Source organism: Lepisma saccharinum, chromosome 4 (assembly GCF_977018435.1).
Source record: "Lepisma saccharinum chromosome 4, izLepSacc3.1, whole genome shotgun sequence".
NCBI lineage: Eukaryota > Metazoa > Arthropoda > Insecta > Zygentoma > Lepismatidae > Lepisma > Lepisma saccharinum.
In genome coordinates, this window is record NC_139232.1 from 34105808 (window position 1) to 34123840 (window position 18033).

Below are 18033 nucleotides of genomic sequence, written 5' to 3' on the forward strand. Positions count from 1 at the left end.
GAGTGGAAATAAGGCCAAGGTGGGGACCAAGATGTCGGTGGAAAGAGCAGATAGCGGAGAGTGTTAGGAGAAGAGGACAAGATTGGAACATCGTGGAAAGAGAAGAGTGGTGGAAGACCAGAAAAAATTGAGAGGCTTGACTTCTATGCTGACCCAGCCAGAGGCAGGAAACAGCAAAGGATGATGATGATGATGAAATGTATCCATTATAGAGTTATATTATCATATAATCAGGGTAATCATTTATGCACACTCTGTATGTTCTTGCCGGCAAAGGTATGGATTGATAGTGCTCACACACAGCTGGATGGTTAATGTTGTTGCCTTTGGTGCAAGTTGTCGCAAGTTCATTCCTGGTAATTTCAGAGTTACTTTAAAAGAAGTAGCTTGAACAGATTGATTTCCTTTATTTTCCTTCGCCTTTTGTGCCACTTTTGGCTAATTTGCGAAGATGGGGATGAGTGTTGATATGATGAAATTGATGAATGGGCACTCACAAACATCCATGCCCAGGCCAGGATTCGAACCCAGGACCCCTGGCTCCGCTATGGGGGGCGGCAAAAAGAAGTAGCAGATTCCAGTCTAGAAAGCAAGAAAATTGTGACTAGGCAGGCACGGCGTCAGGGGGGCATGAAGGGGTGCTTCCATGTCCCTTAATTTTATTCCGCACCCCCTACGTTCAATTACGTACAACTAACATTAATGTGTAATATTATGACATGTCTACATATTGAGCACTGAATGATAGGTACTGAAGTAAGACCGTTTTATTCTATGCAACAGGCACTCTTCTGTACTGGCAGCAGCCTCTGTAAAGATCAGCAGCCGTTCTTTTTCTTTCATCAGCATTGTTGTTATGATTTCCTTCTTCTTTTGTTTCTTCAAGTGGTGTGTTCGTGGTTTTTTATAATTGCCTATAGCTTAATGTGAGTTATGTTTTTTTCTTTCTTTTTTGCATTGTTGATAAACGGTTTATTTTCCAGCTACTTGTTCTTACTTACACTGGAGTAAAAATTTCAGCAGCTTTTAAGGTATCACCAGGTAGTGCTCGGAAAATTCTTTAATGCGAGTTGTAACATGAAGGGTAGTTTTCTTCTTAATACGTATTTGTTCCACGTAATATGTCTAGTAAACATACCATTTCAAGCCTTTTCAAAAACTGTTAGGAAGAGACCCAGTGTTCACGAAGAAATTTTACAATTCGTTGTTGGAGATAGTGCGGCAGAAGGGGATTTTTAAGATGACACAGTTGCTGTGCTTTTCACATTTTGTCTTGTGGGAGACGGAAGGTACAATGTACTATGTATTTTGTACCTCCATTGGTTACATTGAAAAGGTTCAAAAATTGTGTTTTTAAGGGCAGGATGATTTTATTTTGTATTTCACTACATAGTTCAATAAGACTGCAACGTGTATCTGAATGTTTACACTGTATGACCACTTTCTTGGAGTAGAAGACTTAATACATATCATCATGGACATCCGGGGGGGGGGGGGGAATCCTTGGAAAATGAATATCATTCTAAAGTTATATATTTAACACATATATTTTAATTTCAGTCAGTAATTTATGTTAATAATGGGCTGCTTTATCAAAGAGAATTAAATACAGATATTTCAATAAGAGCGGCAGTTTGTAAGAAGTTGAAAATGTCATTACTTGGTACAAACGTGTGCATTATCGCTGATGAAACGGGAGTCTATAGATTTTCGATTTTTTTATGTAATTGGAGGAAGAAGATATTTACTGCATTCTACTCTGTACTGCAGCGCCCTTCTTCTATACCTGTCACAAGCTGCACGTGTGAGAGAGCTTTCTCCAACCTTACCCAAGTTAAAACTAAATTAAGAGCAACTCAGAAGCAGGATATATTGGAAGCCCTGCTCTTGCTATTTGTGGGACAGGAGAAAGCTTAGTCTATTGATGTAAATGAAGTTATTGATGAGTTTAAGAACATTGTACCTTTTGACAGACGTCTCTTGTTATAGATGTATTTGTTTGTAACATTTATGAACATTTTGTGTGTGTGTGTAATTTCTATACAATTTAATTCTTTGTACTACATATATTGAGAAATTTTCAACACTGTCATTTAGTGAATTTATATTCCTTTACAAACATCAGTGCAGTTAAAGAGCCAAGTGATTGTGTTGCAAAATATGCTATTAAAAAGGTACAAGACCTCTTTTTTTTTTTTCTTTGTGCACACCCAAATATAAAGTTCTAGCTACGCCTATGGTTGTATGTGTGTTTCATGTTTTCCTTATTTTCAGAATCGCAGCCCCTACATTTCTTTCCGCATCCCCTCAGCACCCCTACATGAATAATCCTGGTGTCGCCGCTGTGACTAGGACATCACTCAATGAGAAAACATGTGGCAGGCCTTAGCCCTTAAATGGCTGTGGCATCAAAAGGATTATAGCAGACTGTGGATTAACAGGTTTCTTGGAATGTCTGTGTGAAGGTAACAACAGAGAACTGATAAATGTTCTGATAACAAAACGACAAGGAATATGATCTGACGAAACAATGCAATGAGAGCAGATATCAGCTGGATATTTTGGTGACAAAAGATTGCTTATCTCTGTGGGACAGGAGTACATCAGACATTCATAAATAAATGAACATTTCACTGTAGTCATTGCCGAATATTATATTTTCATACTAGTACCTTGTTACATTAAATATACAAATATGTATGTACTATAAACATTTCATATGCTACATATGACCCCACACTGTTATCAGAATTTTGCTCCAAACACATAAGCTTTTGTTTCTTAAGAAATCACAGACCATTCCTCATGGAAGCTACTAGCTTTGGCAAAAAGTGTTTCTAAAATTGATACAACTTTTAACTTTGATTTTTCGTTCCTTATTCATTGTCAAATGCTGGAAGATCATGTAAAAATCAGTTTTTGCTACTTTGCAATGAATTCAATTGAAATACCATATAATTATAATTTATCCACATATACTACTGCAATTACAAACACATATTTTCCCTTGTAAACCATTTGTACTTAGACTATTATTCAGTGGTATTCACAACTTTGAGATCGAGTATAAATTTTAACTAGGTTTGACAATACAGAAATAAACCCAATAAATAATAATATGAAGAAATATTAAAATAACTGGAAATACCCTTCTATGCTTCTGGTTACCCCCTGAAGACACTGCATGAAGAACTGAAATCTGAACAAAAAAATTTGACCTTTTACATAAAATAACATTTTGTTTGTGCGTTTTTAAGCTCATTTTATTAAAAACCCTAGTTCTGAACCACTGCATTATCACAGGTAACAGATTTTTGAAAGTATTGCTTTTTTGAGGCTCCAGTGATACAAGCAGTTGTTAATTTTAACAATAACAGCATTATTACAAAAGCATTGTAGAATTACCCAACATTCTTACTAATAACAAATGAAATTTCATTGTTACTACACTATAAAATCTCTCTTAAAATAGGGATCAGCACACCATGTACTGACAATGTACTGTATATCTAGTCGAAGTTTTGACACATTCAATGTAAGTTACCCACAGATTTGGGAAACAATCAAGCATGCTAAAAAAAATGGACTGGATTTTATTAAATGTAAGATTGAGCAGCATGGTTTAAGGAGTTAACTTTTCCATTGTTCTCAAAACCAAGCCTCACTGGGAAAAAAAAAAAAGACTACTACTTTAGGGACTAAACAATCTATTCTGTAATGCCCAATTAAGTCTATGGTGTTATGGAATGGATTTTCCTGTTCAGCTATGGTTCATCAAATGGTTCAAACTCCGTGGCAGAATGGATAACACAGTGTGCTATGACACTACAGGTGCTGGGTTCAAATGCCAGCCTGGGCATGGATGTCCCTTCATCAATTTCATCATATCATCACTTATCCTTGTCATCGTGATTAGCCAAAAATGCAGAAAAGCAATATAAATTAATCTAATCCAATCCAATCAAACTAAATCAAAGCACACCACAATTTTTTCTGCCTTTTGGAACCTACAAGCTTCACAGTTCTAGATCAATACAAGAAAGTACTGAAAACTGTGAATTAAACAGAGGAGCATATTAGCAATTCAGTAACCCAGTACCCTTTCTCTTTGCCATGCAGTAGATTGAAACTAGAGTCTAGCATTTATACACCATGTATACAAAAGAATTCAGAGGTTTTGTATGGACTTATATGTTCTTCTTAAAGGTTTGCATAACGACTTTTTGTAGATGCAAATAATATAATACAGTTATTTTTAGTGTTTTTACTTTTTTTCTTTTTTTCTGCTTTGTTTCATCCTGATTTCCCAGAACTTTTTCAAGCTTACACCAAGATAAGCACACACACAACCTCATATGGTCAGTCACTCTACACTTCTGTGTGCACGTTTATCTTGTTGGAAGCTTGAAAAAGTTCTGGGAAACCAGGATAAAACATAGAAAAACCACTACAAATATTTTGAATCTATACGTATGGATACATGAGCAACCGTAGGCATTTGTATCATACATACAATGAAAGAGGAGCTGTTTAAATTTGGAATTCTATGAGCACACGCTGTTTCTCAACCTCTTGCATAACATCACTGCTGTTACAGATGGTGACTAACGTTTTTTATGTTCTGTAGCTTGATAAGTGGAATTCGATAGATAAAGTTCATCGGGTGTGGATGTGGCATCTTTCTATAGGAGTATGTAAAATATTAGTTGCATGTGCCACTTCAACCTACCACTTTTGAGATGAAAGATTGTTGCAACTCTTGCATCCATTACACCAAACATGTGGGCTATAGTACAGGAAGAACTCAACTACATCCTGGATGTGTTCTATGGAATATGTAGTGTGTATTGTAAAATCTCAGACTTATTCTTCCATCCCATGTATACTTAATTATTTTATACTGCACAGTGCTCGAAGTGGAGGGGGTGCAGGTATCCATCCAGCTAGAAAAATGTTTGCAAAGCATTCCTTCCCCCTCCCCCACCCTGTCTCCTTGCCTCCACATTAAACATGCAACCTCCGACACTACAGGTAATAAAATAATAATTTAAAACTCCTATATTCATTTATGTACACCCTGTAATTTATTTTCAACCTCAATAAAAAACCAGAAATGTTAGAATGAATTGAATTATAAGTGTTAATTGGTCAGAAACAAGGTTTGCGACATTGTAATTTTAATGTCTTGAAATCCATTTTCACTTGAAGCAGTGTTTGAATTAAAGGAAATGTCGAAAACAACATCGTTTGTAAGTCTAGATCTTACCCTGAGTAATTTCAATGTGATTTCATGTAAAAAATTATCTGGTCGGGAAAAGTTGGACAAAGATGTTTTGCCCATATTTAATGACAAATACAGAATGGGAGGTGTTCAAATTTCAGTCAAGGAAGTTATTATTATAAACCATATTACAAATTAAGCAATGATTACACGTATATATGTATGCATGTATTCTATGTGACCAAAAGTATCCGGACACACCGCAAAACATGTATTTATCATAGAGGGCAACACGGTACTGCCATTTACTGCGTGGGACATATGGTCAGCGATCTCGTAGTCTGCAGACAGTGCAAGACAGCAGTATGGGACAGTCTGGCAGTCAGGTGGTTGGATGCCACTTGTGTAAGAAGTCTGTGCATGAGATTTCCACCCTCCTAAACATCACTAGGTTCACTGTTTCCGATGTTATAGTGAAGTGGAAATGTGAAGGGACGTGTACAACCCAAAAGCGTGCAGGCCAACTTCCCACGTTGACCTCCAGAGACTGTCGAGTGTTGAAGAGGGTCGTACAGCGAAATCGTCAATCATCCATCACACAGGAATTCCGAACTGCACCAGGATCTACTCCAAGCACCATGACTGTTCAGCGCTAGATGCGGCAACTTGGTTTCCATGGCCGAGCAGCTGCCCATAAGCCAAATATCACACAGGCAAATGCCAGACGCCACCTCGCATGGTGCAATGAGCGTCGAAATGAAAATGGACCATAGAACAGTGGAAAACCGTTGTGTGGAGTGACGAATCACGGTACACAATGAGGCGAATGACTGGTGACATCTACCAGGCTGTATAGTGCCGACAGTGAAATTTGGTGGTGGTGGGGTTACAGTCTGGTCATGTTTCTCCTGGAGGGGGCTTGGCCCCCTTTGTTGCTTTACGTGGCAATGTCACAGCTCAAGTTTACGTTGACATTTTAACTGCTTTCATGCTGCCTACCATCGAAGACCAGTTCCAGGATGACCAGTGTGTCTTTCAACATGACACAAGCATCCATCCATATTCCAGGGCTTGTGGGGGTGGTTTGGTTTCCCCAGGAAACCTTCCGCCACCTGATTGAAAGTATGCCTACATGAGTGAAGGCTGTCATCAAGGCTAAGGGTGGGTCAACACCGTATTGACTACCAGTGTTCCTGATGGAGGGTGGCCAAAATTTGTACATTATTTTCAGGTGGGTGTCCGGATGCTTCTGATCACATAGAGTATACAGGGTGTCATTTTAATGGCGCCCACGGACCACAGATTCGTATAGAAGGCATCAAAACAAACAACTTTTCTCAGTAACATTTTTCTCGTTGGTGAATCGTTTCGGTGCTACAGCCGTTCAAAAAAAGACTGTTTTGCTGACTGGATACTGGCAACCCAACACAACATTTGATCGTATCTGTGACGTAATTTCCTGTGGCGAAATGGTGCACAGCATGGTTGCAAGGAACACACAAATTTTGTGAAAAATGATAAACTACCAACCACATTATCAGCTGTAAAACAAAGCGACAAACACGTCCAGTAGACCAAACATCATAGCCTACCAGCCAGATCAGCAATCATCTCAGGGGAAGGGGAAAGTGAACCAAGGATATGATAAATGGTGAAAAATGTATTCAAAATGAAGTGCTAATATCGGATTTTGTCCCAGCCTATATGTCAAATATCAACAACAATAAATTTTATTGGACTTACAGCTTAAATGTAGCTGTTTACGCCCAGCTACATGCCAAATATTTGCAAATCTCGTTGCAAGGTTGATATCTACAGGTTTGTGTCCAGATGTCTTGTGGTACTTTTGGGCTGATAACGGAAGTATCTGAGGTTCCCGTTGTTACATTACGGCTAAAACACGTACAAACCACAGTAACAATGTAATGATGAATCAGTAAGGAAAATACTGCCCTGTTTACAGTTGCAAACTATTACATGTGTATCCGGTGCATAGATAAACACAGTTGTCGGAGAGCTTGTATTACTACTACTTATATCCATGTATTTTCAACCATTTTTGCCACTTTCCTCATAATGCCCTGAATATACATTATATTATGTGTTGCTTACCTTTGGAATTTTGAGTTCTTTCATTTCTATTTTGTCATCTGTTCCGATCTGTTCAGTATGTCACAGACAACTAGTATCAGAAGGACGAAGTGGATAGAGTAAATTGTAGATGCCAACTTAGTAACTAGATTTTCAAATATTTGACATATAAGCTGGGACAAAATTTGATATGACCACTTCCACTTGAATTCTATTTTCTTTCTACCATTTTTGGTATCGTTTGTTTACTTCCTGTTAGGTTACAGAACGTGTTCTCTTGTTTTGTTTTACGGTACATAATGTGGCTGTTTGTTGCTATGTGATTTTTTTTTATGGAATGTGTGTTCCTGGCAACCCTGGAACGCATTGCTTCACAACGGGATATGACGTCACAAATGCAATTAAATGTTGTGTGTGGTTGCCAGCATTCAGGTGGCAAAACAGGCTTTTTTGAACAACTCTAGCACCGAAATGATGCACCAATGAGAAAAATGTTACCGAGAAAAGTTGTTTATTTTGATGTGCTCTATAAGTTTCCGTGGTCCGTGGGCGACCTCTATATATCTATATCTTTTAATGTAGTTATGGTTCTGATGTGTAGTAAATTTAATATCTACAATATCCATTTTATGTTTAATTTTCATTTCAGGTAGACACTTATTTCTAAATAAACAATATCTACTAAAAATGTCAACTTATATATTTCAATGAGATTTTAAAGTAAAATTACATTCCTGGGACTGAAAAAATAGATTCTCTTTCCTTTAAAAATTTAACATGAACATATTACAAACTAGGCATGATCAAAACAAATTATGGCCATCGCATCTATCTTTTGCACATGCTAAACTGTGTGGATCTCTGAATCTCTTGCAAACATTGTTATGTCCAGTTTTGTGTTCATTATTTGGTTGTAAATTTAATGCCAAATTGATACAAAACATGTATCACGTTTGTGTGTGTCAAAATAACAGAAATATGATTTAAATATTCTTTACTGGATATTTTGCAATAACATTTACAAGAAATTTCGGGCACCTTTATTTGAGTTTAGTTCATTTTTCTAGACATGTCAGGTGATATGTCACATGCAGTAGCCACCATTTCAAGATGAAAAGTTGGGGGGGAGGGGGCAGAAGCCCTGAAGATGGATTTCTCAGTATATTACAACTTATACAAGATATTTGATCCTGCTAATTAAGTCAAATTAATTACCACTAACATTACTTAAATCAGATACTTGTAGGGTTTCAATACCATTCATATCTGGTTCAAAATATGCAAGCAATACTGAATCACCATTAACTTGATTTTAAAGTCACGGCAGAAGACAAATGGCATAACTGTTGCTAAAATCATGTACAAGGTAACCAAAAAAGTTCTTGCCGTTTTTGATGTCCCATTAATCATGCACTCACAGAGAGGAAACGAAAGGACGCACGTGCCTGCCAAGTGATCGGGAGTTAGTCTGACCATCGACTGTCAGTAATACAGGCACGTTGCGCGCACACACAGCAGTCATAGCTCGTCCAGTGTCGAAGAGAAATGGAGGTATCGAAGCAGCTTGTTCGCGTGTGTTTGTTGTATGACTTTAAAGTGGTCCCATCAAGTCGCCGCATTTGCCAGGCATTTGGGGAGAATGCCGTGAATGAACGCACTGACAGGCATTGGTTCCAGAAATTCCGTTCGGGAGATGTGAGCCTTTCTGATGAACTTTGCAGTGGACGACCACATGTGTTGGATGACGAGGCCCTGAAAGCAGCCATCGAGGAGGACAGTGGTCTAACGTGTAATGAACTTGCAGAAAGGTTCCATGTTTCCGCTGAAATAGTCAGACTGCACCTGCATGGGATAGGGAAGCCATACAAGTTAAGCAAGTGGGTATCCCACACATTGGCGGCAGACAACAAGGAACAACGAGTGACAGCCTGTTTGTCCTTGCTCACTCGGCACCTGAACACACCCATATTTGATGGCTTGGTCACTGGTGACGAAAAGTGGGTCCTCTATGACACTCCTAAGCGTACCAGACATTGGTTGTCTCCACGTGACCCTGTTATTCACACCTCAAGACCACCTCTGCACCCACGCAAGGTATGGTGGAACTGTCTAGAAGTGGTGCATTACGAGCTCCTTCCACCTGGTCAGACCATCACTGCTGACCTCTACTCTCAGCAGTTGCAAAGGGTGCACCGCGCATTGCGGCAGGAGGAGCCAGCATTGGTGAATCACAAGGGTGTGCTGTTCCTGCATGACAATGCCAAGCCACATGTGGCAAAGAGGACATGGGAGACCCTTTCGCAACTTGGCTGGGTCACTGTGCCATCCACCATTTTCACCGGACCTTGCACCAACAGACAACCACCTCCGTGGGAGATCCTTCGCAGCGCACTCACGGACTTCTTTGCATCCAAGCCCACCGAGTTTTATCACCAGGGTATTGTGCAGCTGCAGGAACGTTGGCAAAAGGTGTTGGATGCTGATGGAAATTACTTCGAAACCTAAAGGTACGTACCATCCACTGTATTGCTCTTTGTTTATCACTGCTCTAGAATGGCAAGAACTATTTTGGTTACCTTGTAATTTTTCAAATTTTCAAACAAATCAACACCATGTTATCTCCTTTGCTTATTTATGTATATTGTTATTTTGTATACTGTAATATCACACCAATTCCTACCATTTCATTAAAAAATTCGTAACACATTGACAACAGGGTTAGTCAGATGAACTCTATATTCTTTTTTATCTAGTAGATTTTTGAATGTTGAGTTACAAAATTTTCCCACATTTCAGTACAGACTCATTGTTGATCAACACCTATTTTCAAGTACCTAGCAGCCTCACAAAACATTATTTGTATTTAGGATGCATTTGAGGTCACATATATGACACTGTGAAAGTCTTTCCACCCACCTGTCCAAAAATAATGCCATTAATGAACTTTCTCCTCTATTCGTAAACTTGCTGGTGCAGTATGCATGCATAGGGATATTGAATTTTCATTTTCTGGGGAATTTTTTTAGAGGTTTTTAGGCTTCCAGAGGGGGAAAAAAAAAAACTTGTGTAGTAAAATGATAAAATAGTATTTTGAGGTTCAGTTGATTACTGTTGCAGTCTTGAGGGTGATTTGTAAGGAACATTTGATACATCATTGTAAATTTTTGTCTGATTTTTGAGGTTTCATTTGGCTCACCCTCATACATTGTAGTCATAACACGGTAGATGAACTGAAGCAAGTCCAAGTCATGGCATTCCCTTCCACTGCACATCGTCCCCCCCCCCCTCCTGCCATGCCACCCACCCTCTTACTTGCTCTTTACTCTTGGTGCACACACATCACTGAAACCACACTGGTTTTTTAACCTAATTGTTGGTTGTTACAATACAATGTATGTTACAATGTATTATAATTTTATTCTAATTTCTACCATACACTTACTACCAGACACGATTTTCTTTTGCGAATATATTCCCCTTAAAATTAAGACCAAACTAAGTGTCTGTTCCTGCTTACAATTGCTATTATCACATTATTTAGAAAGTGTATCAACAATATTTTTCTTAATTAATCACCACTATGAGTGACTAAAACGGAAGCACTATTCTTTGCATTACTAAACGTGATATTAGTTTATCTTTGTGACCAGTTCCGGGAATTGTAGGAAGCCTTGCATCACACATTATTCCAAAATAAAGTGGCATGTAATTTTTAAGGATCACTCATTTTGTTTTCTTTAGGACTAATGCTGCCATCTTGTATTTTACATACTACTGGCAGTAATTATTCCGTTGTCGTTGAACCAACCAGGGAAGAGTTTAATTGGTCAGATGAAATTTGTCTGTTTGTCTGAAGGTGTTAAGGCATGCAAAATATATGGATGGACTCGAGAAGTACCCTAACAACACAAAGAAATATATATACGTACGTGCGTACAGTTCACATGCCATAAAAATATTCCAAATCAAATTAAGTACGGTTTATACTCAAAACGTTTGGACATCAACTAGCACATACAGAAAGATTTACTCAGTTTGATCTAGGAGGGCTGTACCGAAAGTAATACAAAAGTGGTCATAACCTCTTTATTAACTGATGTAGTTGGAGTGACTCTTCCTCTATACAGGAGTTTCAGAATCTTTGTCTTCCTTGCACGCGAATAATGGATACCAAGCAGAAGCAACGTGCTGTCATCGAGTTCTTGACAAAGAAGGGGTGCAGGCTGTCTGACATCCACAGAAGGCTACAGAATGTGTACGGAGATGACACCATTGACAAGAGCAATGTACACAGGTGGATGAAGAAGCTTACAGAAGGGGAAACCAGCATTGAAAACAAACTGCACAGTGGGAGACCATCAACGGTGACCATTGACACGAATTGTCAGCGAGTGGATGAGTTTATTCGCACGGACCGACGTGTCACAATCCGTGAGCTTGCTAAAAAACCGAACTGTGGGCACAATGCGGTACATTGAGACACTCCATAAGCTAGAGAAGCCATTAGGAGGAAGAGACCGCACAAGAATCTGAAAGTGGTCCACATTCACCACACACCTCTTTGGCAACAAATCAGGTGATCGGCAAATTGGGCTGGTCCGTGGTTCCCCATCCACCGTACATCCTAGATCTGTTTGAAGGACAGTCTTCGGGGACAACGATTTCATGACACAGATGAGGTGAAAGTGGCTGTGAAGAAGTGGATACAACAGTGCACATCAGACTTTTTCCAAGGAGGATTCGAGAGTTGGGTTCAATGATGGTGCAAGTGCATCACTTTAAATGGAGACTATGTTGAGTAGCTGGTTTGTGTAGAGGAAGAGTCAATCCAACTACATGTGCAATTTGAACTATCTACATCAGTTAATAAAGAGGTTATGACCACTTTTGCATTACTTTCGGTATGACCCTCATGCCAGGAATAGTTGTCTGGGAATTAAAATGCACTCACTGCATGCAGTACACTCTCGTTGGTGAAAACACTCACTGTAGAACACACAAATGTTCATTTCAATGTTTTCACATAGCTATGGCAGAAGTGGCAATGATGGTAAGAATTGGGGCTGAGCGGATACCACTTTGAATCGATACCGATGCAGATACTCTCACCAATTCCCACCGATACCGATACTTGAAAATTGTAATAATTAAAAAGTTGTTCAAAATATTGATTAATATTAGTGTAACACATTAATCACACGTCTCAATTTACCAAGATTTCAGCTTTAAACTATACTATAATAACATCACAATACTGAACTACTTGTTAGGCTATCACAAAATTGAGTCTACACACAAAACTGGTGCAAAATGAAAGAAACTTCATATTTTGCATATTTTTCAGGATAATTAGACTGCGAAAGTATAGCACAGCATTTTGGGGGAGTCCGTAAAAGACAAAATGCCGGAAAAGTATTGGCAAGTATCAGTAAATAGTGATATCACTGGTATCAGCCGCTACTGATACATTGGCATTGGTATCAGCTCAGCCCTAGTATGAATGCACAGCAAATTTTAATAGTCTGGCACTAATTTGCTGAATATGAATAGTGCACTAATATTTATGAACAAAATAATTTATGTACAGTTTCACAAGAGTAATTTAACTTCTTGATGAAGTTTCATCAATCTTATATTTCCTGTATCAGGTACCTGTTAAAACATGTACCAGGTGGTCATAATTAAATGGCTCTTGAGTAGGGGGAATTTAATTCTAAGCACAGCATTTCCACCTGGTGGTGAAAAATTTCAACTATTTTATTTTGTCAGCATTCATTTAACTATGGCCTCCAGAGGGCTCTGATTAGGGGAACTTGAATAATGCCCACATGGCATCTAATTAACTACACAGTGACTGTTTCATTTTCAATATAGATTTGTTTCAAAACATACACAGTCCGACAATTAAGTAATGAGACTGATTTTATATTGTCAGACGTGTGCATTCTATCTGTGAAGTAATGCATTCATGATGTAGTGTAGTCCATAATCTACAACCTGACAACACCTCATGAACTTGTGATGGGCATGCTGGGAATTACACCGACATGTCTTGAGGGAGGTGGAAGGGTGTCGTCACGTTATAGCTACGGAGCAACGAGTGAACATCAAGTTTCATGAAAGACATTCTGAAAACTGCTTGTAGGAATAAACATTTCTTGAATTCTATTGTTGAGGACAAAACAGAGCATTTTCACGATGCTTCTTGTACGAACCGACAAATCGCTGAATGGAAGTCACTAAATTTACCAAGAGGCAAGAAAACTCAGCTCCAAAAGCCAAGGGTAAAGACAATGTTGTGTTTTTTAACGACAGCAAAGGCATCATGTAATTGTTCTAGAGGGTGAAAGTGTAATTGGTTGTTACTATCGAAGTGCTCTGATTGATTATGGAAGAGAACTGACCATATCAGACCTCAGTATCCTGAACCGGGCAGTTGGTTCCTGCTCCACTATAATGCACGGTCCCACAGACCAGTGGCTGTCTATGTATTCCTAGTCCAAAAACAAGTGAGAGTGTTGAATCATCGTCTCTACTCCCAAGATTTACCCACCTGTGATTATTTCCCATTCCCGAAAGTGAAGCTGCTGCTGAAATTGCAGTTTTGATGAACACAGGACCATCCAACAGATTGTGACATCCAATCTTCAACCACATGAAGACTTGCAGATGTTGTATCGATCGTTGGCCAACCGTGCCAATTGCTGTATTGATGCAGGAAGGATGTACTTTGAGTAATAAACAGGCACTGATAAATTATTTTGTTTCCTTTTCATCTGATAACGACTGCCTCATTACTTAATTGTCGGACTGTTATGTTTATGCAATGGGCTACAGTGCAGTGCAGTGAGACAGACACATGTGACGATCCCAAGAGATACTTGAGACCTTGAACTTTCAGTCACAAAAATGTACAATGAAACTGATAACAAGAAGTTACAAAACTGGGTTATTTTTCAATTTCTCACAACAAAAATTTCCTAGTGATTCATTTTGGTACAAATTCTTCAAATTGGTGGGAGGAATACTATGCTAATACTGATGACCTACTGATAGCTCTATTTGGCTTCGAAATTATGTTAGGAACAAATCTTTCCAAAATGTCTCCCATTTGGGGAAAAAAATAATTGAAAAATTACTTGTCTAGAATTACTTCTAATGTGTTAAAAAAAAAAAACCTGCATGGAATGCATTCATGCATTGACCAGATATGTACGAGGGTCATCCAGAAAAAAGCAATCTTTTGGTGTAAAACACAAACAATAAATTATGTGTGCAAAAAAATGTATGGTACAGAAACTACAGCAGAATTAGCAGAATGTCTAATGTTAAACGTCGGTCAGCCTGAATTGCTTCATCGATCCTTGTCTTTAAGGCCTGTCACAAGCGTGGGTCGACCGGAACGTTTGCTGTCATGCACAATTGTTCTTCCTGCATTAAACTTGGCACACCACTTTCTCAGAGATAATGCATTCATCATGTCATTATCCTATGCTTCCATTATTTTTTTTAAGAATTTGAGGACTAAAAGTGGTAAATGTTGTAAGTGCCAAAAGCGAAAGAGTTGGGAAATCGCATCATTCCGCACATCAGCCCGTAAGAACATTCACACTAGTGACCTCTTTACACGCCCTTTGAACAACTTAGAGGGCTACCAGCCACATTTCACATTTACCACATTATAAAGCATGGCACATTTCACAGTTTAACATGGTCAACGGTGTGTGAATTATTTTGGCACTTACATCGTTTACCAATTTTAGTCTTCATTTCACTGACATGAACTTTTCTCACATTCAGAAACCCTATCACACACTGCACCTCACACTTGGCAGGATTCTCAATTTTGTCGCATGTCTTCAGGGCTCACACCTCGACGATACCATACATCGCTGCTTGGCTCAAACTGAGGGGGCATAGGTGGAGTGTGCTGTGTGCTACAGTCAAATGTTATTTCTTTATGGAAAGCACATTGCGACGGCTGATGAACTCGAAGGTGCTGTCATTACATGGTTGAATACATTTGCAGCATGCCACCCTCTCCCCCTCCCCCTGGAAAATGAATGTCCACCTAAAAATTATATATTTCACACAATTTTATTCCAGTCACAGTAATTTATGTTAATTATTATAAGTGTGATGGAGGAACATGATAATTCAGACAGTGTTTTTTAAGGGGGCATCACTATTATGGGCGAAAATATGCCTCCTTTGCACCCGCCTTGGAAAAAATTAACTTCTTTGCTCTTTCCTGGAAAAAATTCTGCGAATGTCCATGATTGGCAGACAACAACTGAATACAATGATAGTATCAACAAAGTAGTATCATGCAATGACAGGTGCTTGAATGGGTATGGCGAATATGTGGAAAAGTAGAGTAAGATATGTAGTTTTTGTACCATAAATTTTTGAAACACATTTCTCGTTTGTTTTACACCAAAACATTCCTTTTTTCTGGATGACCCTCGTAATATAAAAATGACTTACAGCACTACAAAATCTATTATGAATAATTGAACAGTGAATGAATGCAATTCAACAGATTCTTGTGTATTACTTAGAAGCAATATAAAGATGTATAATTTCCCAGAATTTGAAATATCGGTATAATTTTTAAAAACGACAAACTTGAAAAGAAATGTTATTCATGAGAGAATCCCAATATTAGAACCTTAATCTAGATATCCGTTTTAGTTGCTAAATACCACTACTCATAAATTAAAAGTTGTTTACATGCACACTTTGTCATAAAAAAATTAAGAATATAACTCTTGCAAAACTATACATTAAACAAATATTTTGTTTTCCTTCTTTCTAAAATTAACATAGACAAATATGCAATATCTGTTCCTATGGCATGACCTACGCAGCAGCATACACACACACACATGCTAGCTATGGAATGCACTTCGTGATAGCATGTGTCTATACACATTCTTTAAAAATACTTTAAAATATCACATTAAAAGGTCAAGTGTTGAAATAAAAATAACTAAAACAATGAGTATTCCCAGAATCTAAATACTCCCAGCTCTCACTTTTTAAAGAAGCTATTATGAACTATTACAGATTCTTTATGTCAGCATATTAGTGTTACCTGATTGCCAACAAGCTTACAACACAACAGATTTATTTTAGTCATGTTATCCTGCAGTGTGTATCTAATCAGTCCGTTAATTTTATCTACAAAGGACTTAACATTGTCATAAAAGTTATTCATTTTCTAAAAACTGTTATTACTTTCAACCTGCAGATGTTTTTGATGTTCTCTCTTGTGATGTGAAATAGTTAAGCTCTTGGTATGAAACCATATAAGGAATAGATGGCATCTACAGTTTACATTGTTTATCACAAATTTTATGCAACACAACTTTCTGAAAATTTTGTATTATGATCATTTGCAACTTTCATATCACCGCAAACTTCTGTAAAAACTCTCAAAGCATACATATCATTTAAAAGGAGAAATATCTAAAAATTCTCCAACTTTGGCATAAAGTGCAAAAATGTATGTACAAAGGTGATTTATAAAATATATTTTCAACGCTGTACAGGTACTATTCCTATATGTAAACTTCAATATATATATACTTCGTCCTCTTATGAACAAAAAGCATTTGTACAAACTACCAATTTTTTGGCAACAAGCATGCATTTAAAGATTAACTGTACATTTTATCTACAAAAAATCGCCAGACACTTTCAGAAACATGTGTTGTGTACTGTGTACACCTCATTTTCTCCAGCTCCAACAGATGCAGAACATTGAATTTCATTTGTCCTCTTCAGACAGTTTTTCACTTTTTCTGCACAAACGATCAGGATTGCTGTACGCCAATTGAGAGAAGTCTCGTACCACTTCATTGAAAGTGTCGTCACCCATTGTTCCCATTTCCGAATCTTTCATTTCCTCATTCAGAAGTCCTAGGCGTAACCTGTTGAAAAAAAGGAACAATTACAATACGCTTTGTGCGCGTTGGTAAACAGTGATAAAGAAGAAATGCACAGTTTGCTTTTGTCAATTCAATTTGCATTACATGTTTCAATCTCTACTAATGGGATAGAGACCATTTAATCAATATAATATGATTACTGGCTGATGTATTTGCAAATGCGACCACACATTAAGTAGCTGAACTAGCCATAAAAGGTTCTGCATTCAGGTTCACGGTTCGTTATGGATGTCCTTCCATCATTTTCACCTAATCATCCATCATCCTCATCACAATCAGCCTCAAGGGACCAATTCAGTATTTCAATAGAAGTAAGTTTGCAGCCTGACTCAATAATTTTTCAATTATGCAATTTTCTTTATTCAATATTCAGACTGAATCAAGGTACACATTTTCTTAAATAATTTTCAAAATACTGAGGTGAATAGATAATTCCAATTCTTTACGAAATTTGGTGTTTTCATATTGGCTTGGTACACTATAAGTTTCGAGTATTGATTAAATGTTCATAATAGTACAATTACCTACCAAGCTATGACAAAATTATACAATAACTTTGTTTCACAACAAAAATTTTATGCATCCTGCAGGCATACTTTAAATCTGCTAATGTAAACATGCTGTGGGTACTTTGATAAAATGTATGTGTTCCTTGGGTGGAGGTTTGTTGGATGTGTAAATATAACTGGCCGTGATGAATAGCTCCAAAGTTATAGAGTCGTGAAGTTAGCTCAAGAGACTCAGATCTGGGTCATTTTCTTCCACAGG

At 37.9% G+C, this 18033-nt stretch overlaps 1 protein-coding gene across 1 annotated transcript in view; it reads right to left on the reverse strand.

The window, feature by feature from the left end:
- Window positions 1-2650: 2650 nt before the first annotated feature.
- Window positions 2651-18033, reverse strand: part of CenB1A (Centaurin beta 1A) — a 95592-nt gene continuing 80209 nt past the window's right edge. The window contains exon 16 of the mRNA XM_083120395.1: window positions 2651-17247. Coding sequence (XP_082976521.1) covers window positions 17085-17247 — 163 coding nt within the window. The 3' untranslated portion in view covers window positions 2651-17084. The remainder of the gene's footprint in view (window positions 17248-18033) is intronic.